The following is a 17867-nucleotide window of genomic DNA, read 5'->3' as shown; positions in this document are numbered from 1 at the left end:
GGTTCAATCCATGATTCCCCAAACAAACAAACCAAAAAACCTTTCTCTCTAGTGGTCCTTTAACCACTTTATCCTATGAACCCCTTTTAGCCACAGACACTTCTATAATTGTAGAATAGATAAGAATCAAAAGAACCAATTACACTGGAAAATACTGCAAAACAATTTGGGAACCAGTAAAGTATATGCTTTTTATGAGAACATTTTTTATAACTGATTTTGATAAACTTAAAAGGTATTTGTAGAAATGTGCAACAACTGTAGTAAGATAGGATAAATCTATGATTTCTGAAGTAACAGTCTAAGGTATGCCTACTACTACCATGATTTTTTAAAATCAAAATTTACAATAGAAGAAAATACTAATGTTTAAAGAATTGAAAATAAAATGTATTTTTCTCTACATCTTCAAAGACATCTTTAATTATATCCAGAGATCACAAGTTATAAACTCCTTTTCTGGTGGGCATGGTGGTACATACCTATAATCCAAACAACTCAAAAAGCTGAGGCAAGAGGATCTCAAGTTTGAGATCAGCCTCAGCAACTTAGTGAGACCCTGTCTCAAAAAATAAAAACGACTGTATAGATCCTAGATGCCCTTCAACAGATGCATAAATAAAGAAAATGTGGTACATATACACAATGGACTATTACTCATCCTTAAAGAAGAAATTATGGCACTTGCAGGTAAATGGATTGAGATGGAGAATATCATGCTAAGTGAAATAAGCCAAACCCCCAAAAAACAAAGACTGAGTATTTTCTCTGGTAAGTGAACACTGATCCATAATGCAGGCGTGGGGGGTATTAGGGAAGAATGAAGAAACTTTGGATTGTGCAGAGGGTGGGGAGGGGATGGGATGGGATGTGGGAATGGAAAGGATGGTGGAATGAGATAGACATTATTACTCTATATACATGTATGATTAAACTAATGGTGTGACTCTGCATCATGTGCAGCCAGAGGAAGAAGTTATGCTCCATTTGTTTACAATGTGTCAAAATGCATTCTACTGTCTTGTACAACTAATTAGAACAAACTAAAAAAAAAAAAAAAAAAGAAAGAAAGAAAAAGGACAATTGAGTGATAAAGTTCCCCTGGGTTCAATCCCAGTATTGTAAAATAAAGAACTACAACAACAACAAAAACTCCAAGAAAATACATTTCATTCATTTTTCAAATGAAGAATTCAATTCAGTACAAACAAACATTTGTGTATCTAACGTGTGCAGAGTTAGGCACTTCCTTCCTTGCACACAGAAAATTATAATCCTGTACTGTGCACTGGGGTAAACAGATACATCAGCCTCTAGCCACAGTCAGCTGGCCCTTGGGGCTCTTGCAACTCAGCCCTATGCAGTTGCCCTGAAGGCTGAAAGGATCAATATCTCCAAATGCCAGCAAGGAAGCTCTGATCTCAGTATATTTTAATTAGTTATATGGAAACACATATATAGTTTACTAGAAAGTGAAAAGAACCAATGTTTATATCTTTTTGCTTCTACAAACCTAGTCACCTAGGTAAAAAGTCTTGTTTACCTATCAGGTTCCTGCTCTCATTTCCTTCTAACACATTTTTCTAATGTGTTAGAACATGTTATGTAAAAGTTACGGCACAATAGTTTGGGGTGTACTTTTAAAAGCTAAATCTTACAATTAAAACATTATTTTTTTTTAACAAACATTTAACAGTTAATGAAGACCATACATATATTGTAATCTGATCCCGGACTGGCTCTTGGATTTTTAAAGTCCTGATAAACCAAAGTAAACCAAGTATCCTATTTTTGAACTTTGGAATGCAAATTACCTTCTAAGAGCTGCAATTATGACCTCACCAAAACTCCCTTCACTTTCCCCAAATTAATAAAAAACCTGCAGAGAAGCCAAAATTGAAGCTATGTATTTTTTCCCCTTGGCATTTCTTACCTTTTTGTTGTTCTCTTTAATATCTTGAGGATTCAGAGACTTGTAGTCACTGAGGGAGAAAATGGCACAGTAGGTACATGAAGTATTTGATAAAAACAGCTGTTTTTAAAACAAACTGAATCTAAAAATTTGACATTCAATAATACCAGAGTAACCAGCAATTTCACAGAAATTCAATCAACAAAACCAATAGTGTGGAAAATTAAGGAAATAAATAAATAAATAAATAAATAAATAAAAACAGTGATTACATGTTTCACTGCCTGAAGCTTTCCATCTAAAAGAGAAGTTAAGGCAGGGGACCAGAGACTAGCCATGACAACCAAATTTACCATGAGGTAATCCCTGTTGTCAATGTAGAAAGAGCTACAGGCTTCTTTATCTCATCTCATTTTAACATTAACACAATTTTCATAATAATTTGAAGTCAGTTTTCTTGTACAAGATTAAGGAGAAAAAATCATTTTTTTAAAAGGGAAAATATGTTTTTTAGGTATTGAGAAGGAAGCAGTTTTCCTGGCATATACTTCTCTCAGAAAAGCAAAACGTGTGGCTAGCAAAAAAGAAATATAAAGTCAAGTAGTTCAGGACATGTTCTATGAAATGATTTTGGGTTCTTTTAAAAACTGTGTAAATACTGGGGAATAGTAGCATAATGCCTGTAGTATCAACTACTTGCTATAAGACAAGAGGATCGCAACTTTGAGGTCAGCCTGGGCAACTTAGTGAGATTGTGTCATAAAATAAAATGGATTGGGGAGGTAGCTCAGTAGAGGAGCATCCTTGGGTTTAATCCCAAGTTCTGCCAAAAGAAAAAGAAAAGAAATTCTATTATTTATGCAATGTAATAGGGAATGGAAACTGTTTCTACTTACATTAAGTCTGGTCTAAAGTGGTGTAATATAGCACAAAAAGATAAACCATTTCTCCATGATGTAGTAAAATTGGTGATTTTCACTCCTCGGTAGTTTTTCGTAACTTCTTTGCACCATACAAGCAATGACTGACTAGCATTTGGCTTTCGCCCCAAAATAGGACTTGGTATAGGACTTGGCTAGAAGAAAGGAGAAGAGGAAAACATTAAAAGAATTTAATGGAAGATGGAAATTAACATTAATTGACCTAACTAGATCATTTGAACCCTTTGATGTCAGTTTAGGTCCTTCAAAGCTGTCAATTCATGACAACTATAACATCCAAGAGGGAGACATAAATCTTAAATTATTATCTTCAGTTTTAGCCCATGGCATTTGCCTGACAAGGATGTAGATAGGTGAGATTTTAAACTTATACATAAGAATAAGCAAAGAGTTTTATTGATGGAAACATCATGTTAAAGTATTTAAATACTTAATGCTAAATACCTACGCAATTTTCACACACTAAAAATTCCCCCCAATTGCCATCACATATAAACATGGTTCCTTATCGACTGGATTAAAAATAATGCATTTTAAAGTCTAAATTGTTAGTAGAGGAGAGATCAAAATCACAGCAACTTTTAAAAATACAGTAATAATATGTATGCATTTAAAAAAATAACAATGATTATCATATTCAAGCATATAAATTTAATAACAGCAAAATAGTTTTAGAGTTTTTAGCAATAACCAGTTACTGGTAGCAACAGTACACAATAGTATTCATTTTGGATATACTCAAAATACATTTTAATTATCACTGAAAGCTATTTTTTAAAATATTAGTTGAGTTAGTTATACATGTCTTTAAAATCTTTATCATTTTCTTTCCCCCTTGTTCATATATTTAAGACTACAATGATGGGAATAAAATTAAGTCTACATTGTAAGATTTTTATTCCAAATTTTTGTTGTTCTTAAAATTATGTCATTTTATTTTACTGAAGAACAACTACATTTTGTGACAGTAACTTGGAGGCTGATACAATGGAAAAATATAAAGAAATTGATTAAGTATTTCTGGATTTTAATCTTGCTATTAATTAAAAGTGCTTGCTATGATAATAAGGCAGACATAAAAGAGAGGCATTCTAAGGAAAGGTGAAAGGAAAACAATTATTTACCCTTAATGTCGTTTAACAAGCAAGCTATTCTTAACATACTGCTTATTTAAGAAAGACCAATGATGCCCCCACTTGACAAAAGCATGTCAGTGCCAAATGATTAAAATCATCAACCACACATGATTTTGATTTATATATTTACTACTTCTGTGGGAAGACCAACAAGAAACACCAAGGATATAATTTCTCATTTTTATTAACTGTTAGATTAACAAATCATTATATAAACAATCATGAATCTAGCAAAGCACTATTCTTTCAAAGATCACCTACATTAAGTCAATGCTAAAAAAAATATGGATCATAAAAATTCAACAAATTTGAATCAGTTCCATTTAATACAAAGCAGTGGGTAAATATAAAATTCCCAATATAGTAAATTTACTTTAGAATAAATAATGGCTCTTTTAACTATTAATCTAATATTATAAAAATGAACCATTAAATTATCTTTTCACTTAATTGTCCACTGTGACTTTCAAATTTCTCTAGTCACTTAACCTAAAAGTAGAGAGTGGTCTATGAATGAGCTAGGCGATCACTAAACTAGACACATACTCACTTTTTTTTCAAACTATTCTATTACTTACTTATTTGTCTACTAGCTATAAGATTATCTTTATTATAATGTTTTTCTATAAGAAATTATATTAAGGCAGTGAGTCACTTCAAGCATGGTTAGTATGAACATGGGCCAAATAATCCTATAATCATTATACTGATTCATTCAAATTGTCAGTCACATGTACAGAGGTAATGTATAAATGTCATTATCACTGTTACAATTTAGGATGAATTTCTATATGTAAAAATAAAGAATATATATGATGGCATATATTATATATGATTATTAAAATCTCTAAGAAAACTCAATATAAAAAGACTAGGGAAACTAAACCAAAATTTGGATTTGTTTCATCAAAAGCCTCATATTAAGGACACTGACTACCTTTCTGACTACAGGAAATCATATGAAATTGAAGAAAGTAATGAAATTACAGGCCCTATAAATGGTCATATTGGTTTGCAGAGAAAGGAAATTAGAGGCAGTATTAAATGAACAACTACTCCAGAACTTCTGATCTTTCATCTAATATTTTGTAGAGGGTCATAAAGGAATTAATAATCAAATCACTGTGAAAGTTTCAGTATATAATTGCATCAAATAATTTGCTTCTTGTTATAATGTTATGGCAGATTACTTGTCTTCTTTATATCTGTTTCATCTGTAGAATGAGTATGATGATGGTTAACTATTTCAGAGCGTTGTAGTAACAAGATCTTTCTTTCTCCTCTATCCTACTACCTCTCTCTGATCTTCTCTACACTCTTTCCCCTTGATCACTTTGAAGCACACTGAATTTTTGTTGTTCCTTATATACCCCAGAAATGGTCTAGCCTTAGGACCTTTGCAAGGACTGTTCCATTTTCCTGGTGTTCTCCTTTTAAGGATCTGCACGCTTAACTCCAGTGCAACCTTCACCATTTAGAAATATGCTATTTAATAATGCAGCCTATCTCAATCACCCAACCCCAAACTAGCATTCCTGATAGACCTTATATTGCTGTATTTTTGCCATACTATTTACTATATTTTTACAGTTCATATACTTTATCTTTTACTTTATTGGTTATTATACCTGTCATCACTAAATAAAAGATATATGAGGTCAATAACCTGTTTGCTTTATTTATGAACCTATCCCAAGTACCCAACGACAGCACTCAGTAAGCATTGTTAAATAAATAAATGCATTTAAAAAAGTAACACTATATATGGCAAGATCATTCAGTTCATGTTAATCAATCTAACTACAATTATGATTAACACCAAAGCATTATCAGCACTGAACTTCTATTTTGGGGGGCTCTTATGGAACATCAAAGGCCACAAATTTAACATAGTGAAGGTTTTACTCTGCAGACAAAGCTTTAACTAGAAAATAATATCAGCACCTTGATATTCTATGTGTAAAACAGGGCACCTGTAATGGTTGGTAATGTATCTATTCCTATGTGTTTGGTGAAAGAAGCTCTGAATGACTGCAATACGTTTCTTTCCATAGAAAGAAAAACAGCAAAATCTGTTCATAAGGGTCAAAACTGAACTCCGAAATATAGATAATTTTAATATGTTATTTATGTTAACACAGCAGATTACGTTAATAAGAAGGGCACCAAAATATTCTTTCCAAAAATGGCAATAGTATCTGTTTCAGAAAACCCAGTCAAATAACTTGCTGAAAAAATTTCCTAAATTTCAAAAGCTATGAGAAATTTCAATTCCATTATTTTCTGCTATATCCCCTTTATAGTTTCTCTTTTGTTATCTCCCCGTCTTACACTAAACAGCTATCCATTCCTCTAGGTATTTCTCTGAATAGTTTTTTCTTTCCATACTTTGAGCTGATTCACTCTCAGGATTCCAACTATCACATGCAGATGATTCCCAAATGTACATTTATAGTTCAAACCATCTCAAATTGACATTTCCAGCTGGCTGTCCTTCCTGCCATATAAAATTCAAACTCAGTATGTTAAAAATCATATTTTTAATCTTTCCTTGCAACCTGCTCATTTTCATTGTGTTTGCAAATGAAAGTGCTATTGTCCCAATTGCCTAGACTTTTATTCTTTGAATCACCTTGGAATTTTTCTTTCATCTGTCATCTTTTACTGGTTAATACATGGACAGGTTTGATGCTATGGTTATATTTTTGTAATCTATCTCCTTTTGACTAAATAATAGTGAAAATCTTCCTAACAAGTTTCCTTCTTCTAAATTCTCCCTCTCAGGACCTACCATCATATCATATTATAGAGTCTACTTAAAGCACAGCTAAAGCCAGAGTGGTCATCGTCCATTTTCCCTTACGGTAGTAAGGGTACCCTTAATCAGAGAGGGGATTGAGACCAGGGCAAAAGGTTAGGTAGTCAGTTTAGATAAAGAACAGTTGGGTTGGGGCGGGGGCGGGGGGGGGGCAATTAAAAAAGAAATAAAATGCTAATATCTCAAAATACTTCCCCCTCCTCCTAACCAGTTGGCAACTGCCTCCAGGGAATTAATTGTTCTACCACCAGGAGTTGATAATGAATGCCCCCTGGGTGGCTTCCTTCCAGCCTTTCTGGGCAGAGGTGGAAAATAGGGAGAGGTACCCTCTGGGCAGGCTTTTGGTTTTGTAGGCAAGATAAGAGGAGTGGACATTAGAAGAAAGGAAACCTAGAATCTATAAAAGGGACAAGACATCAGATATAAGTACCAGAAAATGTTATAGGATTATTGATTGTGGAGTATATTAATTAGTGTGTATGTTAGATAAAGACTGTAAGCATTATGTCCATGATGTAATGTAAACTTGGAAAAACTGCAGAACTTAGATAGACTTAAGATAGTGAGTCTATACCTGCTGAAACCCTAGGAATATACACCTGGCTTAGCAAATCTATGGAAGTAATTTAACAAATTAGCAAATTATAAGGAAAACATAACAAAATTATCTAAATAGATGCAAAAAATTTACAAAACTTAATGTCCATTTATATTCTAAAAATAATCTCAGCAAGCCAGCACAGTTTCCCTAATTTGCAAAGGCCTAGTATATATCACAATGGTAAAATATTCAATACTAAAAGGTTTCCCTTTTTGAGATTAGGAATCTATCACCACTTTTATTTAGCATTCTATTCAGATTCCAGTTGGTACATTAAGGTCAGAAAAAAAAGATATATTAGTAATAAATACTTCTATTTATAGTAAATAATTGAGTATGAGGAAAACCCCAAACCCAAAAAATTATATGTATAATTTATCAAAATTAATTAAATTTAGTAAAGGTGCCAATATACAAAACTAAATTCCTATATATAAAAAAAAAATTTAATTAAAACAATTCATAGAGGCATAGAAATAAAATCAAGTGTGATCATGCATTGTAAGGTGATATTTTCTTTCATTTATTTTATTTGTTCTTTTTAGATATACATGAGAGTAGAGTGTATAACACATTATACATAAGTGGAGTGTAACTTCCTATTCTTGTGTTTTTTTAATGTGGTGGTTCAATGATCATGTATTCATAATGAATAGGAAACTTATGTCTGATTCATTCTACTATCTTTCCTACTCCCATCCTCCCCCCCTTCCCCCTTCATTCCCTTTGTCTAATCCAATGAACTTCTATTATTCCCTACTCCTGCCTAATTTTGTGTTAACATCTGCATATCAGAGAGAATATTTGGTCTTTTGTTTTTTGGAATTGGATTATTTCACTTATAGTTTCCATTTTCATCAGTTTACAAATGCCATAATTTTATTCTTTATGGATGAGTTATAGTCCATTGTGTATATGTACGACATTTTCTTCATCCATTCTTCTGTTGAAGGGCACCTAAGTAGGTTCCATAGCTTCGGTATTGTGAACTGAGCTGCTATAAACACTGATGTGGCTGTGTCACTATAGTATGCTGACCTTAAGTCCTTTAAGGTGATCTTGTCATCCTGAAAACAAAATAAAGTATCTGCTCTTTGATCCATGTCATTTGAAGTTTTTGTACATATGATCTGTGCCCTTCTTGATTTTTGTTAGTTTTGTTTCAAATCCTTATATAATTTTGTCACTTTGTTCTTTTTCTTCAGGATCCTGGTTATGGTTGAATGGGACATATCTGATTGCAGGAAGCCACTCGTGAATTACTTGAGGGTCTTCTCTTGGTATGGTAGCCAGGGAGATTTTAGGTTTAACCTTGGGAACTATCTGTGGTTCTCCCATGCAATAGATTGCCTAAGGCACATGACCTTTATCTACACTCTATTAGGAAGATCCCTCATAGTAGCTCTGGAGACGGGGCGTAATTCATTTGGAACTGGACAGCCCACCTATAACCTATTTTGGTGAAGAACATTCTATGGAAGGCCTCTGATGCTCCCAGATATAAATAAACAAGCATATAAATAAGGCAAGTATGGGCTCCATTTTGCCTTTTTAGTACAGAAGCTGGATCCATATGATTGGCTAGCCCATCCAGCCCCCACTTTCTGAAAATATTTTCTGTGTCCTATGATTTTTTTTTGTTGTTCTGTTTTTCTTAGCTTTTATTTTGCAGCCAGCCCATTCCACCAAGGGGAACCCCAGTTCTATTACCTTCGTGGGACACAGGCAAGAACTGATTAGTGAGCAAATACCATCACTGATTTTCCAATTGAATAGTCCTTAATGACTTTAAATTTTGTTTCCAGGAAAATCTCTTGATGGGGACTCTTACTGGCAACATTACCAGAGGATTTTGTATGCTTATGGGGGCCATAATGAAGAAAACAATACAATATTAAATCAAGAACAAAAGAAAATGGTATAATCAAGAGAAGTGGTATCCACAAGTGGTGTCCACAAGATGTATGAGGCTACTGCCGGTATAACAGACATACCATTTTACAGTGAACTTTTTTTTAAAATAAATTGAAAACACTCTAAAATAATAATTAAAATTATAGTATAGAAAATACACAAACTAGTAACACAGTTGTTTATCAAATATATATTGTGCATAATTATATGTGCTACAATTTTGTACAAATGGTAGCACAGACACATTTACAACAGCATCACCATAAATACATGAATTTGGGCTATGAGATTATAATGCCTAGGATATCACTAGCCAATAGGAAAATTTCAGTTCTGTTTTAATTTTGTGGGACTACCATTGTATATGTGATTCCACTGTTAACTGAAACAATGTTATGTGGTACATGACTGTGCTTAGGAATAAATCTACAAATAAAGCACATGACTGCTATAAAATCCAAGGAAACCTAAAGAAATGGGGAGATATACTATATTCATGGACTCAATTTTATAAAGATATGATTTCCCCCTGCCCCAGGAAGAAAAGATTTACCAGCAGGCCTAAATCTTTTCTTCATACACTCAAAAAAAACCCTCAAGTTTGGGGCTGGGGTTGTGGCTCAGTGGTAGAGTGCTTGCCTAGCATGTGTGAGGCACCGGGTTAGATTCTCAGCACCACATAAAAATAAATAAATAAAATAAAGGTCCATTGACAACTACAAAATATTAAAAAAAAAAGTCCTTAAGTTTACCATCTCCTAACATCATTTCCATGAAAATATACTGCATTAATATAAATATAAAATGTTATCTCTGTTACAAGTCTACAATATTTATTATAAAAATGACACGGTTGGTAAACTTCATGCAGACTTGGAGGCCTGCGAGTAAAATATAAATGTCTATTGAAAAACAAAGCTTATAGATTCCTTACACTATAACTCTTGGGCATACTATAAGTACATCCCTTGGGAGATCTGATAGTTATGTGTACAAGGTATTATTAGATCCTGTTCACTGATCCATCCCTGTTCACTTTTTTCCTAAGCCAGAGTGGCGCACACTGACCCACCTGGACTTGTCACTCACTTACGGCCCTGTGTACCTAATACCATAATGCTAACATACTATGTTTGCTGACCTACTCCTTTTTAAAAAAAGTTTTTATTTATTATTAAAATATTATATTATTTGCAGCACTGGGGATCAAACTCAGGGCTTTGCAAATGCTAGGCAAGTACCCTACTTATTGATATATACTCACAACCCCTGCTTTTGTTGCTATGATTTTGATTACTCTTGGTAATCTTTTTTTTTTAAGTTCTGGGTTTAATTGGCTCTTTCTTTTCTAATTCTTCAAGTTACAAAATTAGGTTGCTGATTTGAGATATTTTTTGTTTTTTTATTTTAATTTTTTTGTTCCAATTGGAAAATGCTTTTTATTGAGAATCTACCAGCTGCACAATCTGCTTCTGACGTTAAGCTCCTTTTTTCCTTTACAATTTGATCTTTCTTAAATGATCCCATGAATGTTTCCTATCCTCTGCATTCTGAAAGTAGCCAAACTTAAAGAAGTTATCCTCCTCCTTTAACAGCTTTATGATCATTTATTAATGTTACAAAAATACATCTTTACACTTTGTATATCCAAAATATAAACAAATCAGCAGAATATTAATGACATGTTATACAGAATTTTATTAACTAGAATATGGCTTAATCTTTTAAATTAATACATCTCTTAATTTATGTAGAAAACAAAAATTAGAGTTACAAATCATAGATTTTATAATTGCCCATGTTTATTCCTTCTCTGGGATCTTCATTACTTCATATATCTTTGAGTTATTATCTAGTAACATTCATTTTAAAATTTAGGATTTCCTTTAGCATTTCTTGCAAGGTAATTCTAGGGGAAACAAATTCCCTAATATTTGAAGAATAATTTTGCTGGATATAGGATTCTTTGATAATAGTTTTTTAAAGAGCCACTTCTCTCTTGCTGCTTTCAAATTTTTGTGTGTGTGTTTTTCTTTCAAAGTTTGATTGTAATGAGTCTTGGTACAGATCTTTGATTTCATTTTGGAGTTCCTCAATATTAGATATTCATACTTGTATCTTTCATCAAATTGGAGAAGATTTGGTCATTACTTCTCCAAATATTCTTTCTATTCTTTTTTTTCTCCCTCCTTCTAGGACTCCTCTCAACAATGTGTACTTGGTCAGCTTGATGGTATCGCACAATTCCCTTAGGTTCCCTTTGTCTTTATTTATTTTTGGTGGTACTAGGGACTTAACCCCAGGGTCTCATGCAAGCTAAGCAAGCATTTTAACACTGAGCTATATTTCCATCCCTGTTCACTTTTCTCCAATCCTTTTTCTTTCTGTTCCTCAAACTCAACAATTTTCATTTTCTTATGGTCAAGTTTGCTCATTCTCTCTTGTGCCTATTCAAATCTGCCTTTGACTTTCTCTAGTAATGTTTAAAATTTCAGTTATTTTCCTTTCCAGTTTCAGAATTTCTCTTTAGTTTCTTTTTAGGTTTTCTATTTCTTTGTTGACATTTCCACTTTGTTCATATATAATTTTCTATTAAAATTTTTTTTAAGTTATAGATGGACACAATCCATTTATGTATGTATGTATGTATGTATATGTGGTGCTGAGGATTGAAATTAGGGTCTCACACCTTCGAGGCAAGTGCTCTACCACTGAGCTACAGCCCTAGCCCCATACATCATTTTCTTGATACTTCATTTAGTCCTTTGTGAATATTTAAGATTGCTGTTTTAAAGTCTTAGTCTAGTTGATCCACCATCAGATTCTTCTCAGGGACAATTCCTTTTGGTTTACTTTTTTTTTGAATGGATCACTCTTTCCTGTTTCTTTCTATGCTTTGTGATTTCTTTTGTTGGAAACTGGATATCTGAAACTAATAATTAAATATAATAATTCATCATAATTCTGGAAATCAGATTGTCCCCCCCCCCTCTGGAAATCAGAGTTTACCCCTTCAACCAGATATTTTTCTGTTCTTTGGGGTTTTGTTTTGTTCTGTTTTTATGGTTGTACACAGTATCTGTGTGGAGGATTATCCTGAAGTGTAAATGTAAAATCTTCTCAGGTCTTTTCTGTGCTTGTGCTTTCCTCTGGACATTTGCAGTGCCTATTTTTCCCCATGTATGTACGTTCTTTTAAATGTTCTAATCTTCAATATCTGGCTCCCAAAAGAAGAAAAGAAGATAAATGAAGGGAAAAACAAAAGATATTTGCCCTTTAAACCTCCTGGAAATTACTTAAGCTAGATGGGGAGGGATTCCAGAAATAGAGGGCTGTATCAGTCAGGGTTCTCTAAAGGAACAGAATCAACAGGAAGCATAATTATAAAAGGGGGTTTTACTAGGTTGGCTTACATGACCAGGAGCTGGATAGTCCACAATGGCTGTATGTAGGCTGGAGAGCCAGAAGAACCAGCAGCTGCGCAGTCCAAGAGGCTGAAGCCCCAGAACAAGGGATCAACAGTGCTATCTATCCTAGTCCAAGACTGAGCTTTCAAAGAGTAAAGAAGAAAGAGCAAGAGTCTGATAACCTCAGACAATTGCAGTAGCCATCAAGAACCCGTTCAAGAAGAATGGAGCTTGCATCTGCTGCTGCTTCCTTGTTCTTCCAACTTTTATTCCATCTACGCTATCATCCTGTTGGACAGTGCTGCCCATGCTTAGGAGGGTCTCCATTTCAACTGGCTATCTCACATGTCAAACATTCCTAGACACGCCCTCAACACCCTTAAGCCCCTTAATCATCAACTTCTCTTAATCCAATCAAGCTGACAATTCAAACTGACCATTACAAGGGTCTCTTTGTCTGCATCTTTATAATAAGCTGCAACATTCAGGGACCCCAGTACCCATTCTGATATGTATAGACATGGTCCTTATTTTCTATTCTGACTTTGACAAAGCTGTGGGGATGGGTAGCCACTGGTGATATTCATATTATGGGCTGTGCAATGAAGTAATGAAGTAAATATTTTTCTGATCTAGAAGCCTGAAGTCTTCCATTACCCATCAAATAGTAATAGACTGATTACCTTCCAAGTAGGATAAAATCCTACACCAGATATATTTGTTCACTATGTCTATCTGAAAGCATTGTGTCATTATTCACACATTTAAGTTTAAGTTTGTTTAATGGCATGCTAAAGCCATGTGTTAATCTTACCAACACAGATTTAATTAAAAATAATCACATACTGTCAACATGTCACAGGAGTGAAACAATTATGAAATATCTGACTGTTTTTAATTTGTGAAAATAATTCTTTAGTGGATTTTCTTACTTAAGAATTAAATAAGACTGTGAGCCATAACAAATAAATTTCAGATTTTACAATAAATTGTAAAATAATTGTCAGTGAATTTCTAAGAGTATGTGGAAAAATACATAATTACTATAAACAAAATCTCAAGCACTTAATTATTAATTAATTATAGATGGTTGTGCCAGGAGTCTGAGACTACAGTAAGGAAAAAACCCAAAACGACGACGACAACAACAACAAACCCATAAAAGTCAAAATTCAAGAGAATGAATTTTAAGTCATAGAAAGCTCATAATCTAAATTTGGGTTTTCTATTTATAGATAATTTGTTTTACTCAAAAACTCTACAACACTTCATTTGTTTTACTCAAAAACTCTACAACACTTTTTTTCATCAATATCCAACCTATTTACAGAAAGAAGCAAGGCAGGCCAATGCACTAATCTTTTTGTGGCTGCTTTGTTACAATCAAGTAAAAATAAATTAATTCTCCTGTAAAAAATATTTTTTATCCTATAAATTTAGTATAACTAAGCCACAGTTAGATTGCCATGAAGGAGAAGTTATGTTCATGTGGAAATACAGCATAAGAAAAGCACATAGCTTTGAGCCAAAAAGCATACGTGGACTCTGAATCATTGGATCTGAGTTTTATTCCTAGCTCTGCTACTTAGTTTTCCTTTAAAAATTAGAATAATAATTTAATATGCAATATAGGAAGCATCCCAAAATAATAAAATAATACTTGGGAAATGACAGAATAATTTAGAACCTTAATTTACTTTTATTCATGCAAATAGTAGCTATTACTCTTCTATTTACTAGAAATATATCTTTCTTATTTTTCTTTTTAACTTTTAGTCATTTTCACTTTTATAGTTCATTTTGTCCATCTTTTCTTCGGTAGTATCTTTTGCTTCTATTGGTTTAGAAAGTTATTTTCTCCCTAGAGATCTAGTAAATATTAATTTATGCTTTCTTTTTTTTCCCCTTTTTTGAAGGGAGGGAGTACTGGGGATTGAATCCAGGGATGCTGTACCACTGAACTACAGTGATAGTCCTTTTTGTTTTTGTTCTGGTTTTGAGACAGGGTCTTGCTAAGCTGAGGCTAGCCTCAAATTTGCAATCTTCCTGCCCCAGCCTTCCAAATCACTGGGATTCATGCATGTGCCATTGTGCCCAGCTCTCTTCTTTTCCTTTAAAAATTAATTTCATTTTTAATTTAATACTTTAATGCCTTCACCTACCTAAAATATATTTTGGTGAATGAAATGTTGTGAATTAAAGTTCTAAATTATTACCCCAACATCATTTCCTGAATAGAATTTCATTGTTTTGTGGTGATTCTTCTCTTGTACATTAAATTATTATGAAACTGTGTAAGTGTGACTGATTTAGATCATGCTTATTTCTGAGCTAGATATTCTCCTTCAGTGACCTACCATTTTTTACCAGCATAATGCTATTTTATAATCTGGTATTTTAGCAGCTTGTAGGGCTGAACAAACCTAATCATCTTCTTTTTTTTAATATTTAAAAAAATTATCCCTAAACATTTATTTAAAAAAAAATACTGAATCATTGATACCATCCCCCCAAAATTCCTGTTTGCATTCTGCTTTTAATTACATAAAATCTGTAAAGTAGGGAAGATGGGGACTTTCTCAATATTTAGTAATTTTGTTGAAATAAAATGATATAGATAAAATGCCAAGAACAACTCAGGTAGTGTGCTTATTCAATATATTCTTTTAAAAAGAAGCAAGTATTAGAGTTAAGTAAAAATTAAAATGGAGAAACCCAAAATCTATGTAAAATGACATGCATTTTATTAACACCTGTTTTACCTATAACTCTATATACTATTTATTAAATGCATTTTAGTGTGTTGCCTATGCTACTAGTTTATAAATTGGTAAAATTAAATGGAGATATTCATTTTTACAAAACAACTTTATCATGGGATTGCTATTCTGGTGCATGTGTAAAATAAAACTGGAGTTCAGATATTAATTTTAAAAAGTATACATCAAAAGTGGTTTATAAAATAAAGAACCATTATAGCAAAAGGATGTCTTATAAAAAAGAAGACCTGTTGTTTGGGGGCAGGGTACCAGGGATTCAACTCAGAGGCACTTAATCACTGAGCCACATCCCCAGCCCTATTTTGTATATTTTATTTAGAGACAAGATCTCATTGAGTTGCTTAGAGCCTTGCTTTTGCTGAGGGCAGCTTTGAACTTGTAATCCTCCTGAGTCAGCCTCCCAAGCTGCTGGAATTACAGGTCTGCACCCTCATGCCTGGCAAGAAGACCTTTTTACATAATAACAATGTAATTTTAAGAAGATCCATACATGCATGGGCCATATAAAAATATTAATGAAAGAGAAATACTGAACCAGAAATGTTAATCATAGGGGAAAGCATATTTTTAGATATTTCTGAGAGAAATATTTGATGTAGGTACTAATCAACAGAATATGATAAATCACATATCAAGATAATATCTAAGATAATACTTGGGACAATTTTATTCAGCTTTTCTGCAAATTTTGGCCTTTGTTGGACAAGGCTGAATCAAATTCAACTATGGATGTATTCTAGTCTAAGTTAGCAATGTAGGATAGGTGATATGGCATTAGGAAGCTGATGTGGGCTTACCTTTTCAAGTTAAATTCTGTTCTTAAATTTTAAAGAGATTATTTATCAGAGTATAATTTATTCACCCAATTAATATGTATAATTTAATAAATTGTTCAAATACATACAATCATGAAACCAACTATATTTTAATTACTTCACTTCTCTAATTTGAACTAGTAATTAGCTCCTTATTTCCACCTTTTCCCTGACCCCATTTTAGTCCTTTTGCTGATGAATATTTAGATTATAATAGTCAATGAACATGATTTGTCTAATGAATTTCCCAACATTGATCCTTTGAGGAGATAATAGATTTAAAAATAAAGCCTGAGTTGATATAGTGCAAGTTAATTCAGTATAACATTTGGTTTATCTTTATGGATCACATTCAATATTTTGAAGAAAAAAATGAGAAAAATTAAATAACTAATACGCTGGTTTCACAGATTTCCTGTTTATTCCCTAAGAATACCCCCTTACAAGCCAAAATATCAATGAAATATAATAATTTATCATTTTCATAGATTACTAGGCAGAAAGGGCCTTTGAAAGATCATCTCTGACTAATCTCTTACCACTGTGCTTGAATATATTGATATTTTAGTTTCATGTTTTTTAGAAAAATTGAAATGTCTAAAAATGTTGAGACAACTGTAGTAATTGTACCATTTAAATAATAACTTTTTCAAGTGAATTGATTTTGAGATTTCTATTGTTTTGCCTTTAGATAATTGATAAGAGCATAATATTTTCCCACTGACTGTATAATTCAGAAATAATAATTTACACAATAGCTGTCTGTTTAATAGAGATTTTAAAATGCTTCAGCTACACTCTTCTATCTATACCAACAAACTATCTTGATTAAAAAGGGCTGACACTCTCTTTTTAGGAATTGTCATATAGCCCAAATTAGATTATTATTATCTTTTTTCATGTAAAAAGGATAAAAACATGTCACAAAAATCTATTTCACTTCTTTTTTTCAGTCCTGTAATTCTCATGAGCAATTTTGATTTATTTGCTATTGAAATCATTTACCTAGGAAAGTCATACGTAATGTTCAGTAAGTGTTGGGTGGTTATGCTTTACTACACAACAAGTAAAAGCTTGTAATGAAAAATAGAAGCATAAAAGCATGGCGAGTCTCACTTATACTGCAATGTTTTTAAAGAAAAACATTTTCCCTGCCTTGGGTAAAATATAAAAATAGTTCATAGCTACAAAATTTTGTATTAATGCTTACTGTGACATACTACTTAATTGAAAGTCTTAATTAAATATGCCCCACCAAAAAACCTCACCAAATTGCATTTGCCACCAAATGACTAACAAGTACACAACAGTTGGAAACTGTCAAAATATTTTACAGCTCAATTGTAATTACCAACCAAGTCTAAACATGCCCTGGGTGGGCGTTAGCCACATTTTGGGGGATGCAAAACATAAGCAGCAGTCACTTTTTGGTGGTCTCTAATTTATACATTTATAATTCCTGAATAACTCCAAAGATTTTAAAGTCTTCAGTTTTTAAAAAAATCAAAACATCAATGAAATATAATATTTTATCATTTTCATA

At 32.8% G+C, this 17867-nt stretch overlaps 1 protein-coding gene across 3 annotated transcripts in view; it reads right to left on the bottom strand.

Moving 5' to 3' along the window:
• Ehbp1 (EH domain binding protein 1) overlaps positions 1-17867 on the bottom strand; it is a 312420-nt gene that overhangs the window by 102610 nt on the left and 191943 nt on the right. For all 3 annotated transcript variants that reach the window (XM_071601621.1, XM_027934467.2, XM_071601622.1), the window contains exons 11-12: positions 2809-2987; positions 1934-1982 (exon numbers count right to left, since the gene is read on the bottom strand). In XM_071601621.1, the coding sequence (XP_071457722.1) occupies positions 1934-1982; positions 2809-2987 (228 nt within the window). The remainder of the gene's footprint in view (positions 1-1933; positions 1983-2808; positions 2988-17867) is intronic.

This window comes from Marmota flaviventris, chromosome 14 (assembly GCF_047511675.1).
Source record: "Marmota flaviventris isolate mMarFla1 chromosome 14, mMarFla1.hap1, whole genome shotgun sequence".
NCBI classification, from domain to species: domain Eukaryota; kingdom Metazoa; phylum Chordata; class Mammalia; order Rodentia; family Sciuridae; genus Marmota; species Marmota flaviventris.
This window is presented reverse-complemented; position numbering and strand designations above follow the sequence as displayed.